Raw genomic sequence first — 25957 nt, forward strand, 5'->3', positions numbered from 1 at the left:
TGTTCACTTTCTGTACTTTCCTTTTCAGTAGGGAAAAAAGGTTTCGCATTATCCATAACCTCCTGCAATTTAAAAATGTGATCGTCTTTGTATAGAGTGCTGAAATTATATTTTTTTAATCAAAGATTAGTTGACTTGAAAATTGAAGTTGACATTACATAGTCTACTTTTATGTTTTTATTTTTATTTTCCAAATATTCCAACTTACGGTTTAGTCTTCACGTTTCCTACATTAGCCAACTTTTTGGGGGGTACATCAGGAATTCTGATTTTTCCCTAGGGACCCTGAAGCCAGCATGACGTCGAAGTAAAACGGGAATAAAAACGTTCATGTTTTTTTATTTTTCTACTATCATTTGTTACTTTGGGAGTCATTCTAATACCGATAAGAGTAAAAAAAAAAATAATTTAAAAAATGAAGAAGCTCACGCTGTGTTGTGTTGTGTGACGTTTCGGTTCAGAGGTCTAAACACACGCCCACGTTTCCTGCCAGCGTGCGCGCGGCTCCTCAGTTGTTTTCACTTTCCACACACACCGGGGGATTTGTTTTCCCACCAATGGACGTCTGAGAGAGGATTTTCGTGCTGAATACCAGCCTTCACTTTATTACGAAAACAATGAGATAGATGTCAGGTTGTCGTGCTAGTTTTTCAGTCAATGTACTGTTCTTGAAACCCGGATAGTTAGCGTGTGGCTAACAAGTTATACATGAAGAATGAAGACAGGCAGCGTTAACAGCAGCATCATGGACATGTTTGAACAGGGGAAAGTCCTGAAGATCTGCGCCCCTATGGTTCGATATTCAAAGTAAGATTTTTCTGTAGCTAGCATTGCAATAGATAACTCAGTTTGATCTCCAAAGGTTGTCACTTGTGATGTGTCTGTTGCTGCTAATATGTTTCTCGCAGGTTGGCGTTCAGGTCTCTAGTCAGAAAGTACAACTGTGACATCTGCTTTACCCCAATGATAGTTGCAACTGACTTTTTACGATCTGTCAAAGCCAGAGACAGCGAGTTTACCACCAATGAACGTGAGTGCTGTCACTCCAAATATCACTCATTACCTCTGTAATAACAGTGTGCAAATAATTAAGAGAAACTGATAAGTTGATTGTGTTTGGTGATGTGTTGAGTAGAAATACTAACTTTTTTTCCTCAGGTGATCGACCCCTCATAGTGCAGTTTGCTGCCCATGATGCTCAGACCCTGGCTGATGCAGCTTGCGTGGTGGCACCTTTCTCAGATGGAGTTGACCTCAACTGTGGCTGTCCGCAGAGGTGCTGCTTATGGGGGCATACGCCCTAAGCCAGTATATCTTTTACTTCTGTTTTATTTCTATCATTTTAGGTGATTGATATCTAATGAACACAAATGTTTGCCTGTACTGATTCATATTCTAGGGACAATTATGCACGAATGTGTTCACCTCCATGCCCTCTGAGCATATGTCTAAACCTAGCAAATTATTTGATTAGTTTATCTGGTGTGTTTTCAGGTGGGCTATGTCATCTGGTTATGGTGCATGCCTCATTAACAAGCCTGAGCTTGTTAAAGACATGGTGAGGCACGTCAGAAACCAGGTGGACAATCCAAACTACACAGCATCCATCAAGATCAGGTAAGCCCTGTAGCACTTGGATAATTCATTGGTCATGTATCCTTGACAGGGTCCTGTAAAAGTATTCATACCCCTACAGTCACAAACCTTAATTAATTTTCTTGGGATTGTATGTGATAAACCAACAGAAAGTAGTGCATCAGTCTAAACCAGAAGAGAAATGATATGTGGTCTTCAAAGTTTTATTTATTTATTTTTACAAATTGCAACTGAAACATGTGGCATGCATTTCTAGTCAGTCTCCTTTGTCCTGTTACCACTGATTCAAATCCAGTGCAACAAATTATCTATATCACCCACCTAATTAGTAAATAATCTATCTGTAATTAATTTAATCTCAGGACGAATCCAACAGTTCTATAAAAGCCTCAGTTCTATAATAGCATCATGAAAACACACACAAAACAGGTCATGGAGAAAAATGTGGACACATTCATAGCAGAGTTATGTACTAAGACAAAATGAAAAACTTTAAGCTTTATTCAAAAATGGAAAGGAGGAGTAAAGTATAATCTATCTTATCCAGACATGGCCATTCATCTAAATGGACAGTCCTAAAAAAGAAAGCTCTATCTGTACAAAAGTTGTAAAATTGTTAAAGCCGAAACACAGATCTCCACCTAACTGATTAGTCACAGAGAAGCATAGCGAGGCCCTCGCAGCAGATGTCTACAGCCAACTCTATATGTTTGATGTTAGCACCTCTGAGATCTAGAATTGTAAGACTGGGATATCAAGGCAAGGAAAACTCAGTAGCTGCTGGTAGGGGCCCTCCAGACATTTAGGGGCCCCTAAATTGATCTTTTCACAGATTATCTGTTTCATAGCAAACTGTCACGACATGGTGACAGTTTTAACAAATATGAAGAAAAACCCACATATTTTTTATTAAAGTTATATTCTGCAGCTTGAACAAAATGCAACTATATAGCATTTTTTGAGAAGTCTGGATTGCTTCATGTACATTTTACACATTGCCTGTGACTGTTGCTGGTGGGGGAGAGACATTTCAATAAGCTAAAACTAATGATAAAAAAGCAACCTATTTGCATGCAGTATGTGGACTGTTGCATGTAAAATTCACTAGTTAATATTGTGATCGTATCAGAATTGAACCAAAGACAGCAAGGCAGTTGCAAGCCTTTAAAATTGTGATGCTTTTGATGGGTCAGATAGACTCCAGAAATTGTAACAGCAGCTGCGAAGGGGGGGGCCCAATTAAATTTTTTGTCATGGGTCCCAAGATTCCTGGCAGCACCCCTGCAGACGCACTTGAACCAGAAGAATAGGCAACCATCTTAATCGTTTCATGTGTAAAATTTGAAGAGAAGTTCCTCAAAAGATGTAATTGATGCAAACAGGGTTTTACAAAATGTAGACTCAAGAAATCAAACTTAACTCTTCGAATATCTATTAGTTAAGAAATTTGTCGACTGCTTCATTTTCCTTTCACCTGTGGTTGTGACGTGACAAAATGTGAAAACTTAAAGGGGCATAAAGACTTTTGCCACTTTAATTCTAAGTAGCAGTTTGTTTTACAGTGGTGTTCTAAAGAAACTTCTGCATCCACAGGATCCACAAGGACTTGAGGAGGACGGTGGATCTGTGTCAGAAAGCTGAATCAGCTGGTGTGTCGTGGATTACAGTCCATGGTCGTACAGCAGAGGAACGCCACCAACCAGTTCATTATGACGCCATAAAGACAATCAAGGACAGTGTATCAGTTCCTGTCATTGCCAATGGAGACATAAAGTACCTACGTGATGTGGAGTCTACTCACCAGCTTACTGGTGTGGATGGTATGTTTGCTTGACCAGCAGTCATACATTCATGAGTGCCAGCATGTTTTCTATAGTTTCTAATGCTTTTCTTGTTTTTGTCACTGTACAGGTGTGATGGCCGCTCGGGGCTTGCTGGCTAACCCCGCCATGTTTGCAGGATATGAGGATACTCCGCTGCAGTGCATATGGGACTGGGTGGACTTTTCCATTGAGCAGGGCACTCCATTCACATGCTTCCATCACCATCTTATCTACATGCTGGAAAGGGTCAGCTCCCAGCCCGAGAGAAAGGTGTTCAATTCCCTGTCCAGTACCTCTTCTGTAATAGAGTACCTCCAGAACACATATGGGAGAGTTCAAGATATTGAAACATGAGCATTGATGAATATCATCACTTTACTTTGTATCTTTATTTTTATGGTGAATAAAATTTTAAAGTTTTGTTTTTATTGTCATCTTTATTTAGGCATTTTCGTCATGCTTGTGTAAATGTTTTCTATTAATTAATATTCAAAATAAAAAACGCTATTAACAGCTTATTCATTATATAAGTATGCAGCCTATGCAATGTAATTATACACAGTATAAGCTGGTAAAATAGTTGCGTTTTGTGTTTGCAAATATTGACAAGAAAAGAGAAAGTGACCAAATTATCACAGAGGACCTACAGTACAATCAATGACTGTCTAAAAAATACTGTGATATAGATAAAAATATTTATTTGTACATATCTACATTATAGATCTACAAGATGGGCCTTAAGTCTCCAAAGAAAAAATATTTTATATTGGACAACTGTTTTTATTTATATAATGTTCTCTGTATGATTACCATTGGTTTGAATACACATATTAATACGCGGACCACTTCCTGGTTGATCTGCAACATTTCCAATTTTCTGAAACTTGCAAATAAGTTTTGCCACAGTGTCGTGTGTGTTGCTCGTTCCATGTTTTCTGTTAAAGTTTTGTGGAACCATGGTGTCATGATTTAACAAAAAGGACTATATACTGAAGGGTTTAGATAGCTTTTTAGTAATTTTATATTACCATGCAAACAGAATGTTATTATCGAAAATACGTGCTATAGTATATTTTTAAAAAGTAAATTAAGATCTAATGTAAGATTTGGTTTTATTCGATACAGTGTTAATTTTTGCTCTATCACAGTAAAATGAACCTATGCTATTGTATACAAATTAGTTGATTCTAAAGTTTGGTGTCTCTTTTTATTTAAAAAATGCTCCAATTTCCAAACAATGCTTTTTTTCTAAACCAAAAAAAAAGAAAAAAATCAAAACAAAGCAAATATGCCACTCCAAATATGGCGGACGCGCTAACGTGTCGTTTCTGCGAGGCAGGGAAGCCAAAGCGTACTTATCAGTGTTATTGAAACAGGAAGAGGTAAAACAGGAAGACAAACTTTACTCTATGAAGAAGCTCCCCCTCAGTTGGCATTTTGACGAATTACTGGTAAGTCTCGCAGTTTTAAAAGCAAAATACAACCTGAATGCTGTATTTACTGCTAATCTTAACTTCTATTCATGGCGTAATTTTCTTGTTAACAGTAGCATTAGCCTAAGCAGTAAGTAGGTTGGATAGATTTGTGAGATATGAAAACGTGGTTTCACTGCAAAAATTAGCTCATTTTAAACACTTTGGAATCTGCTCGTATTTCATATGAAACCTTTTTTCTCATTTGTATTCGAAAGCAACACCTGCAAGTTAAAGTTCAGTGAATTGTAAACAGGGGATTTAGGTTCTATGTTCTGCAAAACTAGCTAAGAAGCGCATTCTTTGTGCTCTAGCTTATGTCTTGTGAGTTAAGAATGTGTTTATACGTGAAGCTGGTTAAACTTGTTTGCCAAGATTTCCTCTTAAGTTTACCTGTGTTTCATTATTTTCAGAATTAAAAGATGACTTTACAGTGGACTGCTGTGGCGCTCTTTCTCTATGCAGAGATTGCCGTCATTCTCATCCTCTGCATACCTTTCATTTCAGCCAGAAGGTAGGAATGGGACTACCTGGATGCGGTATTTAATTTTTTTTATGGCCCAAGTAGTGACATATTATTTTGAAGCACATACCTAATATTTCAGTTTAGTTTTTTGAATAGCGCCAAAAAAATAGTTATGTGCTGATGTAAGTCATGGCTTTCATTCATCTCCATGCAAAACTTCTATTTTTTGAGTATAGAGTAAGACGAGAAATGCAGTGCATTAATATTAAGGACATGTACTTTTAATACTCCTTTCTTGGCCATCCTCAAAATAAGCTGAATTTCAGCTGAGTACTTTCCACCCTCTTAGACTTTCTTTTGGTAACTGAGCATAATGTAACATCACTTTGAAAAACTTTGTGACAGATGTTGCAGCATACAGGAATAGACTTAAGTTTTTAGACAATGTTTCTTTTTTCCCCTTGCAGATGGCAGATTATTTTCCAGCTAAGAATTTGGAGCTGGATGGCCAGGTTCTGGAACAAAGTTTTCCTCACCATGATCATAGTCCTTATTGTTCTCTTTCTTGGTAAGAGTAAATGTCTCTTGTCCAGTCCATGCTACCAACAATATTGGCCTTTATTACCTTCATATTGCGCTCATAAACAAACAATCCCATACTCACGTGTATTAAAGTATTTTTGATGAAACATGGAAGTAATTGTGAAATTTTTAAATTTCAGCTACTGTTTATTTTAACAATTTTTCTTGAAATGCATTAACAATACCAAGAAGTCAATGTTTTTCATGTATTTATCTTATTTGTTTTGGATTGTTTTTATCCTTGGGACAGATGTCCGATACAACAGAAATCCATGGACTTTGATTCCAGAAAAAATATTTAAGTTTCTCTCTAAATATCATGTACAGATTCTCAGTTCTTTTTGTTATTCTTTAGATGCCGTACGAGAGGTCAGAAAATACTCAAGTAAAGAAATTGGCACAGACGCTAAAGTGCAACCAAACATGTTTGACCACCTTCACATGAAGCTTTTCCGGGCTCAAAGGAACCTCTACATCTCTGGTTTCGCTGTCTTCCTCTGGCTGTGAGTTTCCAAATTAATTTACTGTAAACCCAATCCTTTGTTTAAAGCTGCAGTATGTAACTTTTATAAAAAATATATATTTTTTACTTATTTGTTAACACTTTGTTCTGGCCATATAATATGATACTAAATAATCAATGAAAAAAGCAAACGCTCCCGGTCTGAAATAACCAATCAGAGCCGGGAGAAGGGTCTTAGCTCTGTCAATCATACAGTGCTGCCATGTTGTCCTGTCATTCTCTGTTGTTTTCAGGGTTATGAAGCGAGTGATCACTTTAATTAATCAGCTGGCGGACGTGTCGGGGACCACAGCTGCTCTGCAAATGCAGGCTGTTGATGCTAATACAGCAGTGGAGAAGTACACAAAGGACAATGAGCAGCTGAAAAGGGTAGGCCTCCCTTATTTTTTCCAGTTACTAAAATAAAGATTTTTATTTCTTATTGTTTGCAATGTTTTTCCTTCTTTGTAGTGCCGATCTTTCTTTTTTTTTTTGTTCAGTTTGTTCACTCAGTTGTGTTTGAGTTTGATGTCTTTGTTTTTGTTAAAATAAGGTTTTCCTTTTATTTCAGACCCTGATGGAAGGAGTTGGTGATAAGGCAACAGCAGAGGGCATGGAGCTGTTGAGGACGGAAGTGGGCAAACTGAAAGATGAGCTGAAGTCCTCTGATGACGGTTAGTTTTCATATCATTTTCATGTTATTTGCATGTGTAGCAGCTATAAGCTGCTTTTAAATGACTTGAATCAACCAGTCTGTTAGGTTGTAAAAAAAAATCTGATATCTTGACCTATTAATAAAATGCATTCAATCTAAGGAGTAAAATACACCTTTCCATTGAGTTTGTAACAATTGAACTTGTAAAGGAGAAGAGTAGATTGTTTTTTTTTTTAAAGGAAGATAATATGTTCTGGCTAAGCTAAGAATTCATTGTGGCTAATAAAATGTAACTGCTTAGCACAAATAACCAGGAGAACAAAGTCTAAAGGTTGTTACCGTAGTTTTTATACTCTTGATACAAGTAAGGTTCAGTATTGCCTTTTGAAGCAGGTGAATGCACAGATCTAGTTTTTATGTGTGATTGCATCTTTTGTAGCCTTGAAAAAGTCTCGGGCAGAGGCAGATGGGACTAAGAAGCAGATGGAGGGACTTGCCCGGGAGTATGAGAGACTGCTGAAGGAACATCAGGAGCTTCAGGTAATCCTAAACTTAGAAACAGCAGGACAATGCAAAAGGAGGGTTTACAGTTGTCACCACACAATACACACATTTCTGCAACACACACTTAATCTAGCAAAAATGTTATCCTGTGAGGCACATCATAGGTTGTATTTCATCGTTAACCTGGTGCCAGTTTGCTATAAGTCATATAGTTTAGGTGTTTCTGGTATAGATTAAGATAAAACATAAGACACATTTAATTCAAGTGCTTCATATGTTTAACTTTGAAGCTTTAATCTAATCTTATGTGGTATTGTAATGTTATTTTTCTTTTTTTTTTTTCCAGAATTGTCATGATAATGGGAACAAAAAAGACGACTAGCGGTGATGTTTAAACTTTCCCAAATCAACAAGAAAGCCATTGCAAAATGTCACATCCATTTGATAAAGCAGAAGAGCAGACTTTGGACTGATAGTTGTGATGGTTTAAAATTTGGTGAATATTTTTTTTTTGTAGTTAAATGATGGTCACTTTGTATTTCCACTCGCTGTAGCATAACTGAAAGAATTTCTGAAATCAATCAGCAAACACTTTATGCAGGATAAGGTGATTATTTGATCACAGAGCGTGTCACAAGTTAAATTAAAATCAAAATGGATCTTGTGCAAGCTGTTGATTCTAGTCCTTTAAACAAATTAGAATGCTGACTGTGCTGAAAGCTAAAGACATCCAATGCTGCATTCAAAGGTTATAAAAAAATGCTTTTGTTTCAAACACGTTTTTATATTGCGATTGTATAATGCAGCTACCTCTTCTGCACCTCCATGTTAACTTAAAGCATGCACATGCGTCTTCGTAGGTAAAGCTTAAATGTAGGCTTTGGCTTAAATGAATCGTCTTTACATTTCCGATGTTCTCTCTCATACAGCCATAATTCTGCCATGTAGTAGAATGTAAAAAAACACCATCCTTCTTAGCTTTCACCTATAATTGATAAATAAAGAGTATGAATGGATATAATTAAAATGTCAAAATAGATTTGTGTTTTTTAATGTGTTGCTTGCCCTAATGGGTTCCTAGACTTCTATAGTTGTTGCACTGCATTTCACACTTATGGTTTACAAAACAGGAATGTTTGATTATTTTATTAAGCATCTTTCTGTTATTTTGGTTAATATATGTCACTGTGATTCCTCGTTCTCCATGCTAAAGAAGCTGAAGTAGTGATTCACAGCATGGTTTGCATAACCTATCCAGGTTGTTTTCTTTTGAACAAAGACATCAGTTGAAGTGCCTTTTTAGCTGTGCTTTAATAAAAAAAAATAGGTTTGGTTATCCTGTGCTTTGTTTGGGTTCTTTCATTAATAAACACCACCAAAACCATGATGTGATATTTGATAATAAATGTTTATTTTTGATTGACATTTATGATATTCCTTCACATTTTACAAAAATAATCCAGGAAATTTATTTACAATCTGGTTACTTTAATGCAGCTGAATGCCTTTTATATATTATTGGTGTAATGTTTTTTTCTTCCTGTGAGCGGCTCACTCCGCGTCTGCCTTACTGAACCTGAACAACAAAACAAGCGATATGGACAAAAACACACTTTCAATAGAGACAATGGTAAAAACCTCTGAGATGAATCTTTTGAGACATCAATAAAAACCTTTAAATGATAATGAGATTGCATGAGGAGGATTATGAACCATACTTCCAAATCCTTGAACTCGGTTGCTTTGTAATTAGTAAAAAAAAAAAATTACACTGTTACATTACAACCATAAAAACAACAAATCCAAACATTGACCTTGCAAAGCACCACTGTAGCATTTGATTTGGTTATGATAATCACACCAAAGTTCCTCATTGTGCATAAAACACTTGAACACAGATCAAACCTGCCTACGGCCGTTATGCTTTTCTCTCTCACCAAGTGGGGCAAAAAAAAAAAAAAACGGTTTCCACCGTTTTTCACAATTTAATTCCACAAGACTCCTGTTGCACGATTTTTTTATGCTTTTTAATGTTAGTCCAAAACAACTATGACTGAAGAAAGGATGGAAAGACTGTGAGTCAAGAGCCCATTAGCACTTAAAGCCAATCTGATGAAATTACACTGCTCTGTTTTAACTAATACTAAGTCTAAGTCTGAACAGTAGAAGCAGTGGCTCAAAATATTTTGATACAGAGGGATACGACAGTATTTTTTACTACCAGTATTAAAACAGCAGCCTACAGTGAATGCATGTTTGTTAACAACTATACTTAGAAAAGAAATAAATCATTATGTAGAAGAAAGAGCTTCAAATTTGTTTCCAACCTTTGTAAACATATCTGGACTGCATTTGACATTTACGTTGTGATTCATGGGTGCCCACAAAGTGTACATATATGCAACAAAATTAAGAGACCACTGTATTGAACCCCATTGGAAACTTCATCGTTGTTCCACCAAATATGGACTTCTGAACTCTTCCTAAGTTAAAACATGAGTATTGTTGTTTCTAAATGAATATGAACTTGTTTTCTTTGCATTATTTGAGCTTTGAAAGCGCTGATTTTGATCATTTCTCATTTTCTGCAAATAAATACAAAATCTTTGCTTGGAATTTCAGAGACATGTTGTCAGAAGTTCATAGAATAAAAGAACAATGTTCATTTTACTCAAATATATACCTATAAAAAGTAAAATCAGAGAAATTGATCATTTTAAGTGGCCTCTTAATTTTTTCAATTACTATATAGTATATATAGACATATATAAAATAAGTTTAGGTTACTGTTACACATTAATCCCTGATTTTTAGTTTCTGACATGTCTTATAGAAGGTTACAATCATAAAGTTTGTATTTCTCAGATTTAGGACTAAAAAATAAACCAGACCTTTCCATTGTACTGGTATTATAGGTTTCATACTTTGAATTTACAAACTTAAGGCATGAAATTTAGGCGTTTTTCTATTATTATTTCTAATATAAAATGCTAGGTGCATTTTTGAGTATCATTAAAACATTTAAAATACAGTTTCTAATATTACTTTGAGAGACTCTCTAATTTGCAAAAATGGCTTCTGGTTATTGAGAACAAGCTTAATCTGGGAATGAAACCTGAGAGATCAGAATGATTCAGTGTTTTGGCACAAATTACCTCAATCTCACAGAAAAGTACAAAAAAAACTACTAACCAACAGAGCATATTCAACAATCACTATAGATATAAATCATACAGAAATACTCCCTGTAGTTCCACTTCACATACTTTTACTTATCCACGTGCCTCAAAAACACTCAACACGGAGAATAGCAATAACCAACTGGTGCAACACTAATCATTAAAACACAATAATTAACACATTTTTTTCTGAAAACTAGAAAGAGTTTGAGTGTGGTGTGTTTTCTTAAAAAAAAATGTTTTGCAGAATTAGATAGCAGAGCACACTGAGGGGATTGTGCATATTCAAATCATAATCGCTTAAACTTTTTTGAGCAGATCATGTTGAAACATACATTTTAATTTGTAGAGGTTGTGAATTTCAAAGTTGTTTTTTTTTTTTTAACTCCATAAGGACACAACACAGAAATACAATCAAATCAAACTTTGCAGGAGGGGGGCATTAAAGGCAAAGTCTATTTTGCACTACATTTAAAAATGTAAACACTTTTCTATGCAATTTTGAAGACCAGCAGCTTAAAAATTTCAATGGATAACTGTTCACATGCGAGTCAAGAGGACAGATGGCACACAGAGGTAACTGTTGAGTGAATGAGGCACATATTGTGTACTTAACATGACATCAACAGCCGCAAACCCTCAAAACACCTCCCAAGAACCAGTCAAAACCAATAAATAAGAAAAAGAACACTTCTTTGAAAGCCTGCCGTGCCTCTCATTTCTAAGGCCACTTTACCTCCTTGGAGAACTCTTTCATTTAAAATAACTATCTACAGAGGCAGCTTAATAGATGCTGGTGTATAAAACAAACTGGAGTGTTGTAGCGGTGGCCATCGCTTCCTAGTCTGAGCCTTGTATCCGGATTGTTTGAGAAGAACAGCAGAATGTACATTCCATGAATTTGTCAGGCGGGTTAAATTTCTGCCAGAGTCTCAACACCACACATTCAACGGTACAATTATAGATTTTATGGTCGACATGAGATAACAGAAATTGTGATTCCCTGCAAATCTTGTACGCATGTATGTATTTATATGTATAGGTATATGTGGTTGTGTGTATTCACGTGTGTGTGCATCACTGGGTACATACTTTGGATGTACTTTCTTATAAGACAGACACTTGGAGTCTTTTCTGTTTCTCAGCAGTCACAGCTGGGTGTGCCTGTCTGTGCTGTTGTCCGCCGTGTGCATGGCTTGATCAGAATTCAAAACCACAAACTCCTCTTTTCTGAGCACCTCCAGTTCGGTCCCGCCGTTCGTTAGGGCCCCGTGTAGGACGCTTTTTTTCTCCTCCTCCTTCAGCTGCCGGCTGAGTAGGATGAAGCCCGGGATGCAGATGATGAAGGAGACAGTCCGTAGGCTCAGAGTCAGGCCCAGGTAAGCTATCCTGAGGGGAATAAAGAAATGAGTGCTTTACTAAAATGGACCAAGGAGAAAGATGCCAGATTGTCATGATATCATGCATGTACACGATGCATCAGCAACATTTTAGAAGTTGTACAAAAAGACTATTTCAGGATGAAAAAAATATGAATGATTTTAAATACGTGGCTAAAACAAGATCTTACTGTGGAACGTGAACTGTGGGTGTAAATTATTTCATTTTAAGCTGTATGAACTGAAATTATTAATTTGTATGAAAAGTGAATGTGCACACCCACTACCTGTAGGCGGAGGTATTGTAGATTCTGCAAGCTCCGATGCCTCCGCATCTTTTCTGACCCCATTTTAGGCATGTGGTGTCTATAATTGCTCCAAAGTAGATGGGTGCTGGGATCCCTGCTGTGGAACCACAAGGCAATAAAAGGGGTCTAGAATGGCGCCCAAGAGAACTGAGGCAGAACTGTTCAGAATGGTTAACGTTACTCCATAATTCAGACATTTACCTTCTATGGCATTGTAAGAAACAAGAGTGAAAACCTCCTTAGGAAGGTAAGTTCACCTTAAAGTGAGTGACTTTACCACTTCTTCAAAGAAAACTTACCAAGTGTACGTGTTGCCAAAGCATGAAAACCAAGTGCCAGAGATTTCAATTGTGGTTTTATGCACCTGTGTAAAGAATAATTAAGTATCTTTTAGATATAGGGAAAACAAACATTTCTAAGAAACAGAATACACAGAATATTTTTATCTTGATGAGTTCCAATCTAACTCCTTTAATATGTTGACTGTACAAATTTGATTCAAACCAACAACCCACCAAGGTGGAGACTGCCCCCAGCAGGCATTAGCGTCGCAATAAAAGCAGAAGATTGAACTGCTTACTTGATGTGTGCTAACAAAATACATAGCAGGAAAGAAATCAAGAATAGATGTAGAGAAATTAAAGAGAGTTTCTGCAAAGGATTCCAAGACCAGTTCTAGGCCACATGGAGGTGCTCAAGTCTGTTGAATTTCCTGCTCAATGTTCGTTTCAGTGTCATCCTAGTCAGTTACACTGCTTTTCCATTCCTCAGCCTTTATTTAAACAACAAAAAATTCCCTGAGATCAAAAATCTCTCGAACAAGAGTGTCCTGACAATCATACAGTTAAAATATTTACTTTTTTTCTTTAGAGTTGAGGACTGAACAATGTTTGGGTACAACACAACTTCTTCAATACAGTAAGAGAACCAGCTCTCCCATTATGCTTTGCGTATTTTATGACCATTTTCTATATTTTTAATTGCCAAAAGCTACTAATAGTAGCAATGCACTAAAGAAAAGTCATTTATATTTTAGAATTATCTGCAGATTGTATGAATTTTTCTCAAACCTGACTGCTTTTCTTCCCCAGTCTTTGTCAATTTACTCTATCGTAGTTTTTCACAATTCAGGTCTCTTAATAATAATGTGCTTTTAAACTTGAAAATACTGTATGTTTCTATAGATATGTTTATATCATTGTGGTAGTCATGTCAGCTAGAATTTGTCTTTTGTTGATGTTCTTGATAGTTTTGTATAAAAACAAAACATTAAACCTATTTGAATCTTTTCTGAGTTATTAAATAAGGCAAAAATAAACCTTTTTAAAACCCATATGAAAAAAAAAACACTGTCATTTTATTTTTCAAAAACAAAATGCATAATTTCCCTACAACCTTCATCTTACTGCTTCGATGTTAATAGAATGAAAAATATTGCTAATTAAATTAACTTGATAAACTAACTCATATATGCGCTGACCATCTGACACATTAATGATAGTGTCTAGGTTGTAACTCACCCCAGTTTTCATAAATTCATAAGTTAAAGAATTAAATTTTAATAATTTATGTCATCCATCAAAATAGGTGAGACTATCCTTTATTTTTATGATTAAGTAGTTAAATACAACAATTTGAATAACAATACAAGCCCAAAGACAAAAGGCATGTTTGAACATTGTCTGTTTTCTCTTACAGAAGTGATTATCTATGATTTTGATTACAAATAGTTCAGATGATAATGATTCCCGTTTTCTTTTACAGAAAATCAGACTTAATAATGTTTACGTATTAAATGAAAAGAGTTTTCAGTTGAAGGATTTGTGAGTTTTGACAATAACTTTGAAGACGATTACTCTGTAATGTATGATTGAATGATGTGCAACAAATGTAGACAATAGTGGTGTAATAGAGATTATGTTTAACTTTGGAGACAAGTACTGAGGTAGATCTAAAGGAAGTGGCGTTAGAGAGAGCTAGCACAGAGAACAGCTAAACAGATGTGAGCCTGGTAACAGAGTTAACCATCGAAACACATCTGTATGTGGTAAAAGAAAAAGTGTCTTTTTAAAGGTTGACTTAATGTGCAAAATAACACCCCTGGGGCTGTGCACGAATCACTAAATCATACCTGGCTCACAGTCAAGACCAAGCAGTAAAATAAAGGGAGAACGAACATTAATGGGTCAAATCTGTGAATGCTAGTAAACTGCAGGAACACTCAGTCTGACTAATTCATGGGTGGAGCGGTGAGACACGCAGATGTTGGCAGCCAAAAGCCAGTTGAGTCTTCCTCATCCTCGATAAATCAGCAACATAGATTTTTTACAGATTCAGATCAGGATAAAACTTGGCAGCAGTACTAGTAATCGCAGAACCCGCTGGCTGGAGAGATGATTAGATGTTAACCTCTCAAAGTAGGGAGTTAGTTGGGTAGAGGCTTAGCTCTCCCGACAATGAAACCCCAACACTAGACAGAATCACTGTTTCTCTGCAGAGGGCAACCTAGGCTTTGGTCATATTTAATTAACAGAAATATATAAGGTGCATTTATGTTAAATCAAAACTCTCATCCTAACGGAACAGAAAAATATTGCTATCCCAGTTACTAACACTTCAAATATGACTGAATCATTATTTTTTTTATTTATGCTGAAGTCCAGATACTTCAGTGATGTTCATGTTTAAAAGTAGATTAAATGTGCAAAGAGACAAACATGAAGATGTTTTGCAAGTGAATGAAAGAACGATTACGAAAGTCCGTTATGCAGGTTGAATGAATAAAGCAGTTACTGGACACTGTACAGACTGGACGATTAAAATAATATTCTATTAGATTTAGATTATGCCACACCAGGCAGAAAGTAGCTCAGTACCTCAGTGGCTGCGGTTTGCCGCTTATTACATAATGTCATGACAAAGGCCAGATCTTCTCTGTTTCTTGGTGTGTATAATAAATAGAATGGAGTAAGACACAAATAACTGAATCACTGTTGCATGTACCGCAAAAAAACAGTGAGCCTTGAAGTGGAAGAATGGCACATTTTCTGTAAAATAACTGAAAATGTAACGGTACAGTGTTTTCTGTACTAAAAATATAGAACTATCAGTATATGATGGTTTTTACTTTAATCATATATTAATGTTGTATAACTCCTGGAAAGAAATATGTGATCACTACTCCTCAAAGGTGCTCAGTTAGGAGTTCTCTGATTAATACAGAAAAAACAAACCACAAATAGGCTGTCGATGTTATAAAAAGCTGTGTGGTAATTTTTTTGTTTGTCTTTTTCAAATCAAGTACTGTAGGCTACAGGAGAAAAATACGGAACTACTCAGTGCTTAAAGGTACAACAAAGAATCAAACAATTAACCCAGCAAAATTACAAACAGATCTTTTTTTTGCACCTCCTCTGGCTTTCATGGTAGCTTGGGAACATCCAACATTTGTTGCCAAAATCCATGCCGACTTTCCTACTTCAAAAGCTGCGTTTTGGAGAACTTTTTCTTCTCTTCACTAATAGCACTCTTATTAGTGTGGCCATCTTTCGTGTCAATCAGCTCAATATAATAGCAACTTTAACTGCAAGCAGTACTTTTTATAAGAAAGAAATTTGACATGCAGATATCTATCTGCAAAATACAAATTACTCTGATTGCATATTTATCTACTAACATTGTGTGATTCTTTTTGTTTTCCACAACACTGGGTATTCTATTAACCTCTAATAACATTTTACGCTCACAACCACACATGTACACTTGTGTGTGGTGTGTCGGCACAGTAATAAAAATAATAAATAAATAATTTGTATTTTCAGCTGACACTGGGCAACAGGCAGAATACACATACTCTTCCCTAAAGGCAATTTAGCAAAAACAGAAAATCTAACAGTCGCGTATTTGGACTATAGGAAGAAGTCAGAGACAGAATCCACACCTGGATGGGAAGAACATGCGAAACCGCATGCAGAAAGGAGTCAGATTTAATCCCAGAACATTCTTATTGCAAGTCAACCGTGCAACCAACTATAGCCACCACCATTAGTAATAGTATGTCTTTTGCCATTGGACTATAAATTTAAAGCTGACCTGATGAGAAACATGTATCCTGGAGTCCCACCAAGCGAGATGATGAAGGAAGTTATGACAGAGAGAGCTAGGAAGTACGGAAACATCCTGTCGCAGTCCTCCTTGTTGAGGCACTGACCTGTTCCGGCCGTAAAGTTACCAGTCACACCGACACAGCTACAGTTAGAGAAGACCTGGAGAGACACACACAGTCGCACATAAAGCAGGACAAACACATACGTATATACTGTACACACTCTCAACAATACAGGCTAAATAAGAACATAGAGTACAAAGCACAGCTTTCTGTTTTGTTTCCTTTGAGAACCTATACTTGCAGACAGAGATAAGTAAAATGCACCTAAAGGTGCTCTACATACAATACCACGTAAGTAGTGGGCAAACGTACTGTGTTTTTCCCCGAGCCTGTAGAAGTATTGCAGCCAGCCAGACAAGGAGAGACATATGTGATGCCATTTTGTCCACAGACTGGGTCCCACTCACTCGATGAACAAAAGCAATCCGAGTTGCAGGGCATGAAAAGTGAGTGTTTGTCATAGGATACACTATCCACACTGGAAGACAGAGAACAGAAAGACAATGTTACAAACTAAACAGAAAAATTATTAAATAAGAATTTAACACAGATTTAATACTTGCCAAATCAATGACACCGATGATACTAATCCATCAATGTCAGAGTTTTTCAGAATTGTGTGTGTTTCTCTGTGCATCTTGCATACATCAGTTGGGCTTAGCTCCAGTCAGTGGTTGCTTTTGTTTGAGCTAAACTTTCAAAGCACACTCTGCAGATAAAGCATCAGTTTCACTGTCAGAAGACCCAGTTTACAAAAGCTTTCAAAGGCCAAATTATTCTGACATTTTTGACGATTCTTTTTTAGCTTTTCATTTTGTGTTGTAGCACAAACACATTGCATGATGAGCAGCTCAAGAGGCAACACCCAGTGGCCACTGCTGAGCCAATGGTTAGATAAAGCTATTGTAATTGTTGTTCCTTTTAATTGATGAATTAACTCTATAAAGTATGACCCATTGTATTTTAAATGTAGGTGTTAATGGAAACATTTAAACAGAAGTTTAATTATCAATGTGGTTGCACATAGTTGTTTTGCCTAAATAAATCCAAGCCACACAAACTAGATTTTGTTAAAACCACAGATTCATGTATTATTTGAATGCTTTACCTACAACTAATGCTAGAATTATTAGCCTCTGTAATGACACCTCTGTATATTTTTGTTGTTTTGATATAAAGTCCAACGCTGATTGATTATTTAAGGCTGGTGTGAAAGTTCATTTCATTCTTAGGTGTGTTTTTAAAGACAAATGAATTGTCAGATTTACTTTGGAAGTAAAGAAAGCAGAGGAGGGCTTTTAATTTTGGCCATATCATTAAAATATTTTTTTAAAATTTTTTTACAATTCCATACATCAATAATATCCACCGACCAAACTTTGTGGAGAGTATCTGTACTCCTTGTAAGTGCTTTATGAATATTTTTATTATTTTTATAATGGTAATTTCCATGGAAATATAGTGTTTTGTGTGAGTTTAGAAGGGGAAAGTTTGGGGGGTGGGAGGTTTACTAATAATTCTGACCATTGGTTACTCCTCTTGGGATGTAGAGTATGTGCTGCCATAATTGAGACTTACTTGCTGTATGATACTGTCACTCCGGCTACTTTGGCGTTCTCACAGCTCATTGTGAAAAAGAACATTGACAGGACATATCCAATCAAGGAGGTGCAAAAAGCAAACTTTGCTGCTCCCATGATGTTCAGTTTCAGCCTCTTCATCAGCAGACCACCAGAAAACATCCCCAGTGCCACAGCAGGGATATTGATCACACCTGAAAATAATGATCAATTATTATTTCAATGTGAAATTTCAAAATAAGATTAAATAGTGATTTTTGACAGAAGTAAGCACAAGAACGCAATTTATTTTTGAGGCACTTTTAGTAGAAAACTATGACTACCCAAGCAGCCATGAAAAATAACTTGAACTGCTTTTTATTTTATGCTGTGATACCTCCATTTAACATGAGAGCAAAGAGACTTTCTTTGATCTGCTCACGTCATTAACTATGGTTACTGATTTTTGATTCTCTTTCATATGCATCCAGTTCGGGCAGTGCAGTCATCTCCCTTGATGAGACTAGATGAGCCCAGATATTTTCATTTTATTCTCTGAACTTCATTAAGTATTTCATTTCATGTGCAGAGCAGTTCTCATATTCACAAAGCTGGAACTGTAGATGTCAGGGCCGCTGGTAGGATGAATTATAATACACAGCTAAGGTCAAAATAATGAATTCCTCTGACAAATTTAGGCTTGAAATCAGTTTCATTCAACCAAAAACTTTGTTCATATCCTTCATTGAAATTACAGCAATAAAACACTTATAATTAGTGACCAGCTTTTAACATGTTGTCCTTGGTGTTAAGCCAACTGTATGAGCTTATAACAACTGCAGAAGTTACAAACAAGTCAGAATGGGTACTGAGGAAGCAAGTTGATGGTGAGAAGGTACCAAAAGAATCCAACAGTAATTGAGTGGAGCTTTTAAACAGAGGAATTTGATTATTGACAAGCAACAGGTGGCAGACTGACAACCAGGTGCGAGTGAGAGAGGAGACCAGACAAGAAGGCTGAGGAAGGGAGAGAGAGAGAAATGGCATAAAGGAGCATGGAGGAAACACTGCTAGTACAATTCTAGTAGAGTAACTATGGCAACAGAAAACTAAGGAACAACACTAGAAAATCCGGAAAAAAAAACCCCCAAAAAATGCAAGATCCTGGTGTGGAGGGGGCGTTGCCTTGGAAGAATGGGAAAGTAAAAAATAAGCAAAACCTAGAGTTCTGATAGAGACAGGTTATGATTACATAAAGGATGTGGTTCTGAGGAACTCAACAAAGTAGGTGGATAGGCTACAAAGAAGCCTGGAGCCTGGAGGATTTCTATGAAGGTGCAGGAACCCGGAGGTCATTGAGGATGCCAGCATCAATGATGTAGAGGTTCTGGAGGCCAGCGGTACAGAAACTTGGAGCCTGGTGGCTGGTATTGCAGAGGGTCTACAGGAATAGGAATTTCGATGGCCGGCAGCAACAATAGTCAGGAGTCTTGAGACGACAGAAAACCTTGGAGCTCGCAGATCAGCTGAATCTCTGGAGACTAACAGCTGAAAGACCTTTGAGGTAAACCAGATGACAGCAAAGTCCCCATGAGGATTCCTGGAGATGACAGCTTACTGGGACCCAAGCCAAGGCTCAGGAGCTGGGCAAGACGACCCACAAAGTAGCTCTGGTTCTGGAGAAGATGACCTACGCAGAAGCTCTGGGCATCCACGGAGAAGTTTTGGAGATGAAAATGACCCATGATGGAACTCTGCAGTGTGGTACCCAAGAGGAGGGTTCTGCAGGGACTGCTGGTTTTGCTGCAGCAGGAATAGAAACTGGTGCTGACACAGATGCGAGGCAGATTGGCAGGTGATGTAACCGAAGTGGATTGAAGTATATTTCAGCCAAGTCCATCTGACAGACCAGGTTGCACCTCTCATCCCCAACAGCTCCACAAAGCCCAAGGAGGATTAGTGAGGAGTCCAGTCATTAAGGGCTTAAAGGCAATCAACCGCCACATTTAAGCGCCTGTCAGCTGAACAGTGCTTGGCCACAGTGTCAGTGTAAAGCCTATCAGTTGTTCCTAAATAATCCATTTCTGCACAAATTAAATCTGCTGGTTCTTGTTAGCTGGTTTCTTCTGTCAAGATGTTTGGTTGTTGATGGGACTCAAATGTAGACAAACAGAGGCGGTGAGTTGATAGCGAGAATGTAATGACAAAACGAAGACTTACAGGAGAACACAGGGAGGGAGAGCAGGAACAAGCAGGGACCAGAATGCATCGAGTGGGTGGAGCTTTTAAGCACAGCTTGATCTTTCCTTCTCAGTTATGTTTACCCAATTATAATCAACTAACAACGTTTTAGTACATACACCATACCCATGAGAAAGTTAGCCTTGGAGGCAGACTGCCTGAAATGCTGCTCGATGTACTTGGGCTTGTACGTGACCATGCCAATGAGGGAGTTCAGCTGGATGACGACCACACACAAGTAGATCACATACACGGGGTGTCCAAGAAGAGTTCGAAGGGTTGGAAGAAAGTCTGTGAAGAAGCAGATCTAATTATTGACAAAAGTATATAATAGATAGATAAACAACAACATGGGAAAAACAGCTGATTGGAAAAGTTTAACATTTTCAGGTGTTGGTAATAATAGCAAAACAATCTACCCATCATCACCTTTAGCCATTTCTACAAAACTGCTGTGTTCCTCTGCTTGATACTTGTACTTAGGATGGGGAGTGTCCTTGATGAAACTTGCTTCCTCCTGAGTGCCCATCTTTTGGACCCTAGAACCAGCTGTGGGCAGAGATCGGGGCAGAAACCAGAACGGGATGGCAGAGAGCAAAGTTATGACCCCAGCTATGAGGTAGCCCAGCCACCAGGCACCCACCCATCGGGCATCTGCTGGTGTAATGGTGATGGTGTCTATGTTGGAGAAACACAGCGTAAAAAGGCATACAAAGATATTAAATGATTTTAGCTTAACACATTTTAAGAAACTCACTGCGCAGGGTTATGAATATTAAACAATAGGGTGTCCTGTGTTTAAAGGTTTAAACAACTTTCTGAAACCTGTTTAACTCTGAGCCCCTTTGCACATCTTCACACACATATGACACAATTTTACAAAATTAAAACAGTTTTAAATCAAAAACATAATCCAACAACTTGTATAAAAAAAAAACTTCAGCAAAGACTAGTGGACGTTTTCCTTTTCTATATGACTATCAGTTTTTGATAAAGTTTTTTTCATTTGCCCAGTCTTATTTACAACATTCATTTGGGTTTGCAGTAAAGATTCCAAGATTAATCTCTTTGAATGATTCTCTCTCAGTGCAGAATGATCCATTGGAAATTCTTTGAAAATGACCTATCACCCTTTCCCAGATTGACAGACAGCAATAGTTGCTTATCTAAAGTCACTTTTGATGTTTTTTCATAAGTTGTTTTTCGTAGGAGAATGCCGGACCATCTGTTGGTGACTCCAAGCTGAAATTAACGTGGGTTTTGTAGCAGGACAATGATCCAAAACATAACAAAAAGCTCACCACTGAATGGCTGAAGAAAAACAAAATGAATCACTTGAATCACATGTGGCATAGTTTTACAAAGGCAGTTCAGGCTGGAAAACTTTCCAGTGTGGCTGAATTACAACAATTCTGCAAAGATGAGAGTTTCAAAATTCCTCCACTGGGCAGGAAAAGACTTAGTGTCAGTTTTCATAAATGCTTGATTGCAGTTGTTGCTGCAAAAGATGGCCCAACCAGTTACTAGGTTTAGGAGGAAATCATCATTTCACAGAGTCATGTGGTTTTTTTCCCCCCCTAACAATGAACAGCTATACTAAATAAACATGCAAAAAAAAGAAAATCAGGAAAGGGGCAAACACTTTTTCATACCACTGCATTACTACAGCATATCATTACATATCGACACTGGCAACAGAAACATGTTTTGAAAAATATCTTAATTTTAATACGGAAAAAGTAAAGATCTTTGGAGTCATTATGTATCGTAGTAATTATGTTAGATTTCTCTCTCCAATGCTTAAGTAACCAAAAAATTACTTAAAGAGCTTAAACTCTTTGCAATGAATGCTTTGTAAGCACAAAACTCGTCTCATTGATCGCCTCGCTACAACAAAGACCCGCAATGATTCTGGATGTTATATTAAATTAAATGATACTGGTCGTCAGAAAAGCTTTTCAAAGCCTTTGCACTTAATACTCATCTTTTCATCTAAGCATTATGTGAGTGCATATTGACCCTGAAAACTTAACTTCATGTCATTTTCAGTTTTCAGTAAGGGTTGTTTTTCCTCAATTCAAACCACTGTATTTTTTATTTAGCAAAACTTTTCTTCATTCAATAGACTTCCTAACATCTCAGTAAACAAATTATGTTTTGATTTTCAGAACAGTTTCATAAACAGTTTCAAAAGTTAAATAAAGTAGTCTTGAATTTTTAGAGCTTTAGTCTTTTGTTCACATTGTAAACATTTTATTACAGTTTGAAGTGCTGACACTGACTTGACCAGGTTGTCTTTGTTGCTGACTGCATTCCATTCAAGAATCTTTACAGGATTAGGAGGATTCAGAAAAAGCTGGGTTTTCTTCTTACCTCTGTTGCACCTGTCTTTCTACCCTCTTCAATCTGCCCCTCCCACTGCACTCTATTTGATTGTTGCCTGTCAGAGAGCTTTGTCCTCCAGGTAGCCTCCTTTATCAGTTGACTGGCATTGATTCTGTACACCTGTTCACAGTTCTGAATTGTGCATACTCCACTTACTGCTGGATTTGATATCTATATGCATTGGTTTGATGGATGATAGGGTCTTTTTCACTTCACCAGTGATGGCCAACCATAATGATGCAACAAGGTCAGATATGCTAAAAACAGCCATCCAGCCCTCCATTGTCTAGACCCTCTAAGCCTTACAGAGCTACAGGAGTACCAGTCCCTATCTCCAGCAAGATGCAAGGCACACTTTGGACAGGTCACCAATATATCATATGATAATACACACACACGCCCACCCGCCCACGCCTGCGCGCACACACACACACACACACACACACACACACAAATGTCCACGCCTCTTTACTCAATTTAGGCAAATACATTTCTTTAACAGTCATGCTTTTAGACTGTGGAAGTAAGCCAGAAAAAATCATACATGGAGAACATGCAAACTCCATGTTGCAAAAGACACCAGGCTGGGATTCGAATCCAGGACCTTGTTGCTACAAAGCAACAGTGCTAGCATGCAACCCATTCTAACTACATCGGCAATAATTTCTCAGCATTCAGAAGGGGATGGCATGTTTACATTTACATGTAAACATGTAAATGTGCATTTCTATTCCATTCTACAAAGTGTTTTTCAATACAAACACAGGTTCTATCTTTGACAAGGTCTTCTACAGACCTTTTAGTAAGAAAAAATACATTTCTGCCTCTCCTAAAAAAGACGTGTCAAAGAATATCTTCAGAAAAAGGCCTAGCCTTTAGCAGGCTGCTACAATAGCAACATGACAAACTTGTTCCCAATAAGTGTGAGATGGCTTAAAGTCAAATGGGCAAACAGTCAATTTAAAATGGCTTACAACTAAGAACAATTAAGAAGTGTGATTCTTATCATTAAACTGTCCACCCCTACTGCATTAAGCCATATTATTAAATTTATTGATGCTTTCATGAAACCCTCATTGAAGAAAACAGTAAAAACAATGTTGACAATACTGTTGTTCTTTTAGTCTAGTAAATCAATATTCGGAACATTATAAGACATTTTTCATAATAATAAATTATACAATAAATGCCTGTCCCTATTTTCATGTTGAGATGGAATGTTGCTCTGAGAGTTGTTTGTTATAACCTAACTCGGATTTAAACTTTAACCCTGACATTTCTGATTGTTACCAAATGTTTTCTAAAAAAACCTCTGAGACCTTCAAAGAACAGCTCTGTTTATACTCAATAAATTATACAGAGGTAGAATCTGTATTGAGTAAAGGGGCTGATTACAAATAAAGACAACACTTTTCATATTCTTTTGAAAAACAATGAAGAAAAAAAAAAGCATGTTTCTTCCCTTCTCCCACTCAACAAGGATGTACTTTGTGTTGGTCTATCACATAATGCCTACCTAAAATAAAGTCCTATTTGTGGCTGAAAAGTGAAAAAAGGCAAGGCATCTAAATACTTTTGAATGGTACTGTATCACCTGGTAAAGATAACTACACTCTGGATGATCTGAAAAAGTGCTTATACTCACCCATCTTCACAAACCCAATGTCCACGTAAATCTTGGCACACAGGGAGCCTAGCAGGTATCCAAACACAGGCCCGACAACTGAGATGGTCTGGACACAGCCTAGGTCATTAAAAAAATAGAACAACTCCTCATAACTGCACTGAACTGAGAAAAATGTTTGAACGGAAATGTTGTTTTTTACACATATAAGCTTACTGCATATGTACAATAAGGTTAAACCCTTTTGTCAAATCCTAATTTGAGTGGAAAACATCTGCTGACTCAGGATGTTCTTTTTCAGTAATACGCATAATCTCCTGCCGTAGAACAAATGAGAGATTTATCGCTTTGCTCATTTTCTTGGAAATACAACAAAAACAACACTGTTGCACATGGCAAAGCTTTCTGCAAACATGGTGTTTTTTGGAGCAAAGGTGCTGTGCTTCAAAGTGAACATTGCTCACTGTTAAAGCTGCCACACTTTAAGGATTTTTTTTGTTGTTGTTGCTTACCACAGAATAAATATTGATGTATTTAAAGCACTGAAAAAAATGTTTGTCCCAAAAAGTATATAATGAAGCTTTTCTTACCAACGTAAAGTGCGGCATTCTCTTCTGTAGCAAAATCATCTATGTAAGAGATCCCCAGGGGCTGAACGGGTGTCTCCCCAATCCCCCGCAAGACATTCCCCAGGAGCACGTATATCCACATTGATAAGTTGGACTCGCCTTCGCAGCCTGGAGTGAGATATATCTAAATTATAATATAGCCTTTGTGTGCTTTGCTTGTGTTTTTTTGTAAACCCACCTGTGGATGGCACTTGAGGTGAAATACCAGGTTGGTCTCCCGCTGAATCTCCCTGACAGGGAGACGAGTTGTGCGTCGAGTTCATCATCCATCTCACTGACGTTTCAAACTCATAGCTGGGCACGAAGATATCAAGATAACAAGATATGGGCAGGTCAAGGGCAATTATTAATAGACTGATTTAGATTTAAAATATTTTTTTATTTATTTTATCAGCATGTTTCTTATCATTGAAAATAACATTAACAGTTTTTTTGAGAGATCCAGCCGGATTCCAGCTTTTAATCCAACAGAGAATCTGTGGAGGGAACTAAAGAGTAGGCTGATGGTAAAACCTCCTAACATCAAAAACCTGGAGTTCATCTTCAAAGATAATTTGTCAACATACCAGAGAAACAAGCATTTATGTTAAGGGTTTGATTACTGTAATGTCAATAGACATGTGTTCAATAATTATTGAGAAGACCACTAATAAATTTTAATGTCCTGTTTTTTAACATGATATAAATTAAAACGGATAAATTACTTTTTTGGGAATAATTTTCTGTTTTATTTTATGTCTCAGAAACCAACTGCTTGGTTGAATGAAATTAATTCAACAATTTTTGTCAAAGCTTGTTTATTCTAGCTGAGTCCCTGGGGGGACTATATCCAGTGGTTAAATAAAAATAAAAATAAATAGAACAGAATAACTGTGCAATCATCAT

At 37.0% G+C, this 25957-nt stretch overlaps 3 protein-coding genes across 3 annotated transcripts in view; 2 read left to right on the top strand and 1 right to left on the bottom strand.

The window, feature by feature from the left end:
* The first annotated feature begins 474 nt into the window (after positions 1–474).
* dus4l (dihydrouridine synthase 4-like (S. cerevisiae)) lies at positions 475–3840 on the top strand. Its single transcript, XM_032545661.1, has 6 exons — positions 475–807; positions 909–1030; positions 1159–1276; positions 1495–1617; positions 3190–3416; positions 3508–3840. The coding sequence occupies exons 1-6, from the start codon at positions 716–718 to the stop codon at positions 3771–3773; spliced, it is 948 nt and encodes a 315-aa protein (XP_032401552.1). The 5' UTR covers positions 475–715; the 3' UTR covers positions 3774–3840.
* Positions 3841–4740: 900 nt separating this feature from the next.
* On the top strand, positions 4741–8936 carry bcap29 (B cell receptor associated protein 29). The gene is made up of 8 exons (XM_032545663.1): positions 4741–4870; positions 5305–5405; positions 5825–5925; positions 6295–6442; positions 6696–6831; positions 7013–7115; positions 7536–7636; positions 7947–8936. The coding sequence occupies exons 2-8, from the start codon at positions 5314–5316 to the stop codon at positions 7980–7982; spliced, it is 717 nt and encodes a 238-aa protein (XP_032401554.1). The 5' UTR covers positions 4741–4870; positions 5305–5313; the 3' UTR covers positions 7983–8936.
* A 1779-nt stretch (positions 8937–10715) lies between these two features.
* slco1c1 (solute carrier organic anion transporter family, member 1C1) overlaps positions 10716–25957 on the bottom strand; it is a 33908-nt gene continuing 18666 nt past the window's right edge. The window contains exons 5-15 of the mRNA XM_032545660.1: positions 25251–25366; positions 25034–25180; positions 24465–24563; positions 20864–21112; positions 20561–20725; positions 18213–18408; positions 16947–17112; positions 16559–16731; positions 12766–12830; positions 12446–12563; positions 10716–12168 (exon numbers count right to left, since the gene is read on the bottom strand). Coding sequence (XP_032401551.1) covers positions 11928–12168; positions 12446–12563; positions 12766–12830; positions 16559–16731; positions 16947–17112; positions 18213–18408; positions 20561–20725; positions 20864–21112; positions 24465–24563; positions 25034–25180; positions 25251–25366 — 1735 coding nt within the window. The 3' untranslated portion in view covers positions 10716–11927. The remainder of the gene's footprint in view (positions 12169–12445; positions 12564–12765; positions 12831–16558; positions 16732–16946; positions 17113–18212; positions 18409–20560; positions 20726–20863; positions 21113–24464; positions 24564–25033; positions 25181–25250; positions 25367–25957) is intronic.

Source organism: Xiphophorus hellerii, chromosome 18 (genome assembly GCF_003331165.1).
Source record: "Xiphophorus hellerii strain 12219 chromosome 18, Xiphophorus_hellerii-4.1, whole genome shotgun sequence".
Lineage (NCBI taxonomy): Eukaryota > Metazoa > Chordata > Actinopteri > Cyprinodontiformes > Poeciliidae > Xiphophorus > Xiphophorus hellerii.

Excerpts from the sequence above, each read along its gene's own strand:
- dus4l (XM_032545661.1), top strand. The coding sequence starts at position 716 with ATGAAGACAGGCAGCGTTAACAGCAGCATCATGGACATGTTTGAACAG. Across the intron at positions 1,031-1,158 it reads CGAGTTTACCACCAATGAAC|GTGATCGACCCCTCATAGTG; the intron begins GTGAGTGCTGTC and ends TTTTTTCCTCAG. Across the intron at positions 1,277-1,494 it reads AACTGTGGCTGTCCGCAGAG|GTGGGCTATGTCATCTGGTT; the intron begins GTGCTGCTTATG and ends GTGTGTTTTCAG.
- bcap29 (XM_032545663.1), top strand. The coding sequence starts at position 5,314 with ATGACTTTACAGTGGACTGCTGTGGCGCTCTTTCTCTATGCAGAGATT. Across the intron at positions 6,443-6,695 it reads TTCGCTGTCTTCCTCTGGCT|GGTTATGAAGCGAGTGATCA; the intron begins GTGAGTTTCCAA and ends TGTTGTTTTCAG. Across the intron at positions 7,637-7,946 it reads AGGAACATCAGGAGCTTCAG|AATTGTCATGATAATGGGAA; the intron begins GTAATCCTAAAC and ends TTTTTTTTCCAG.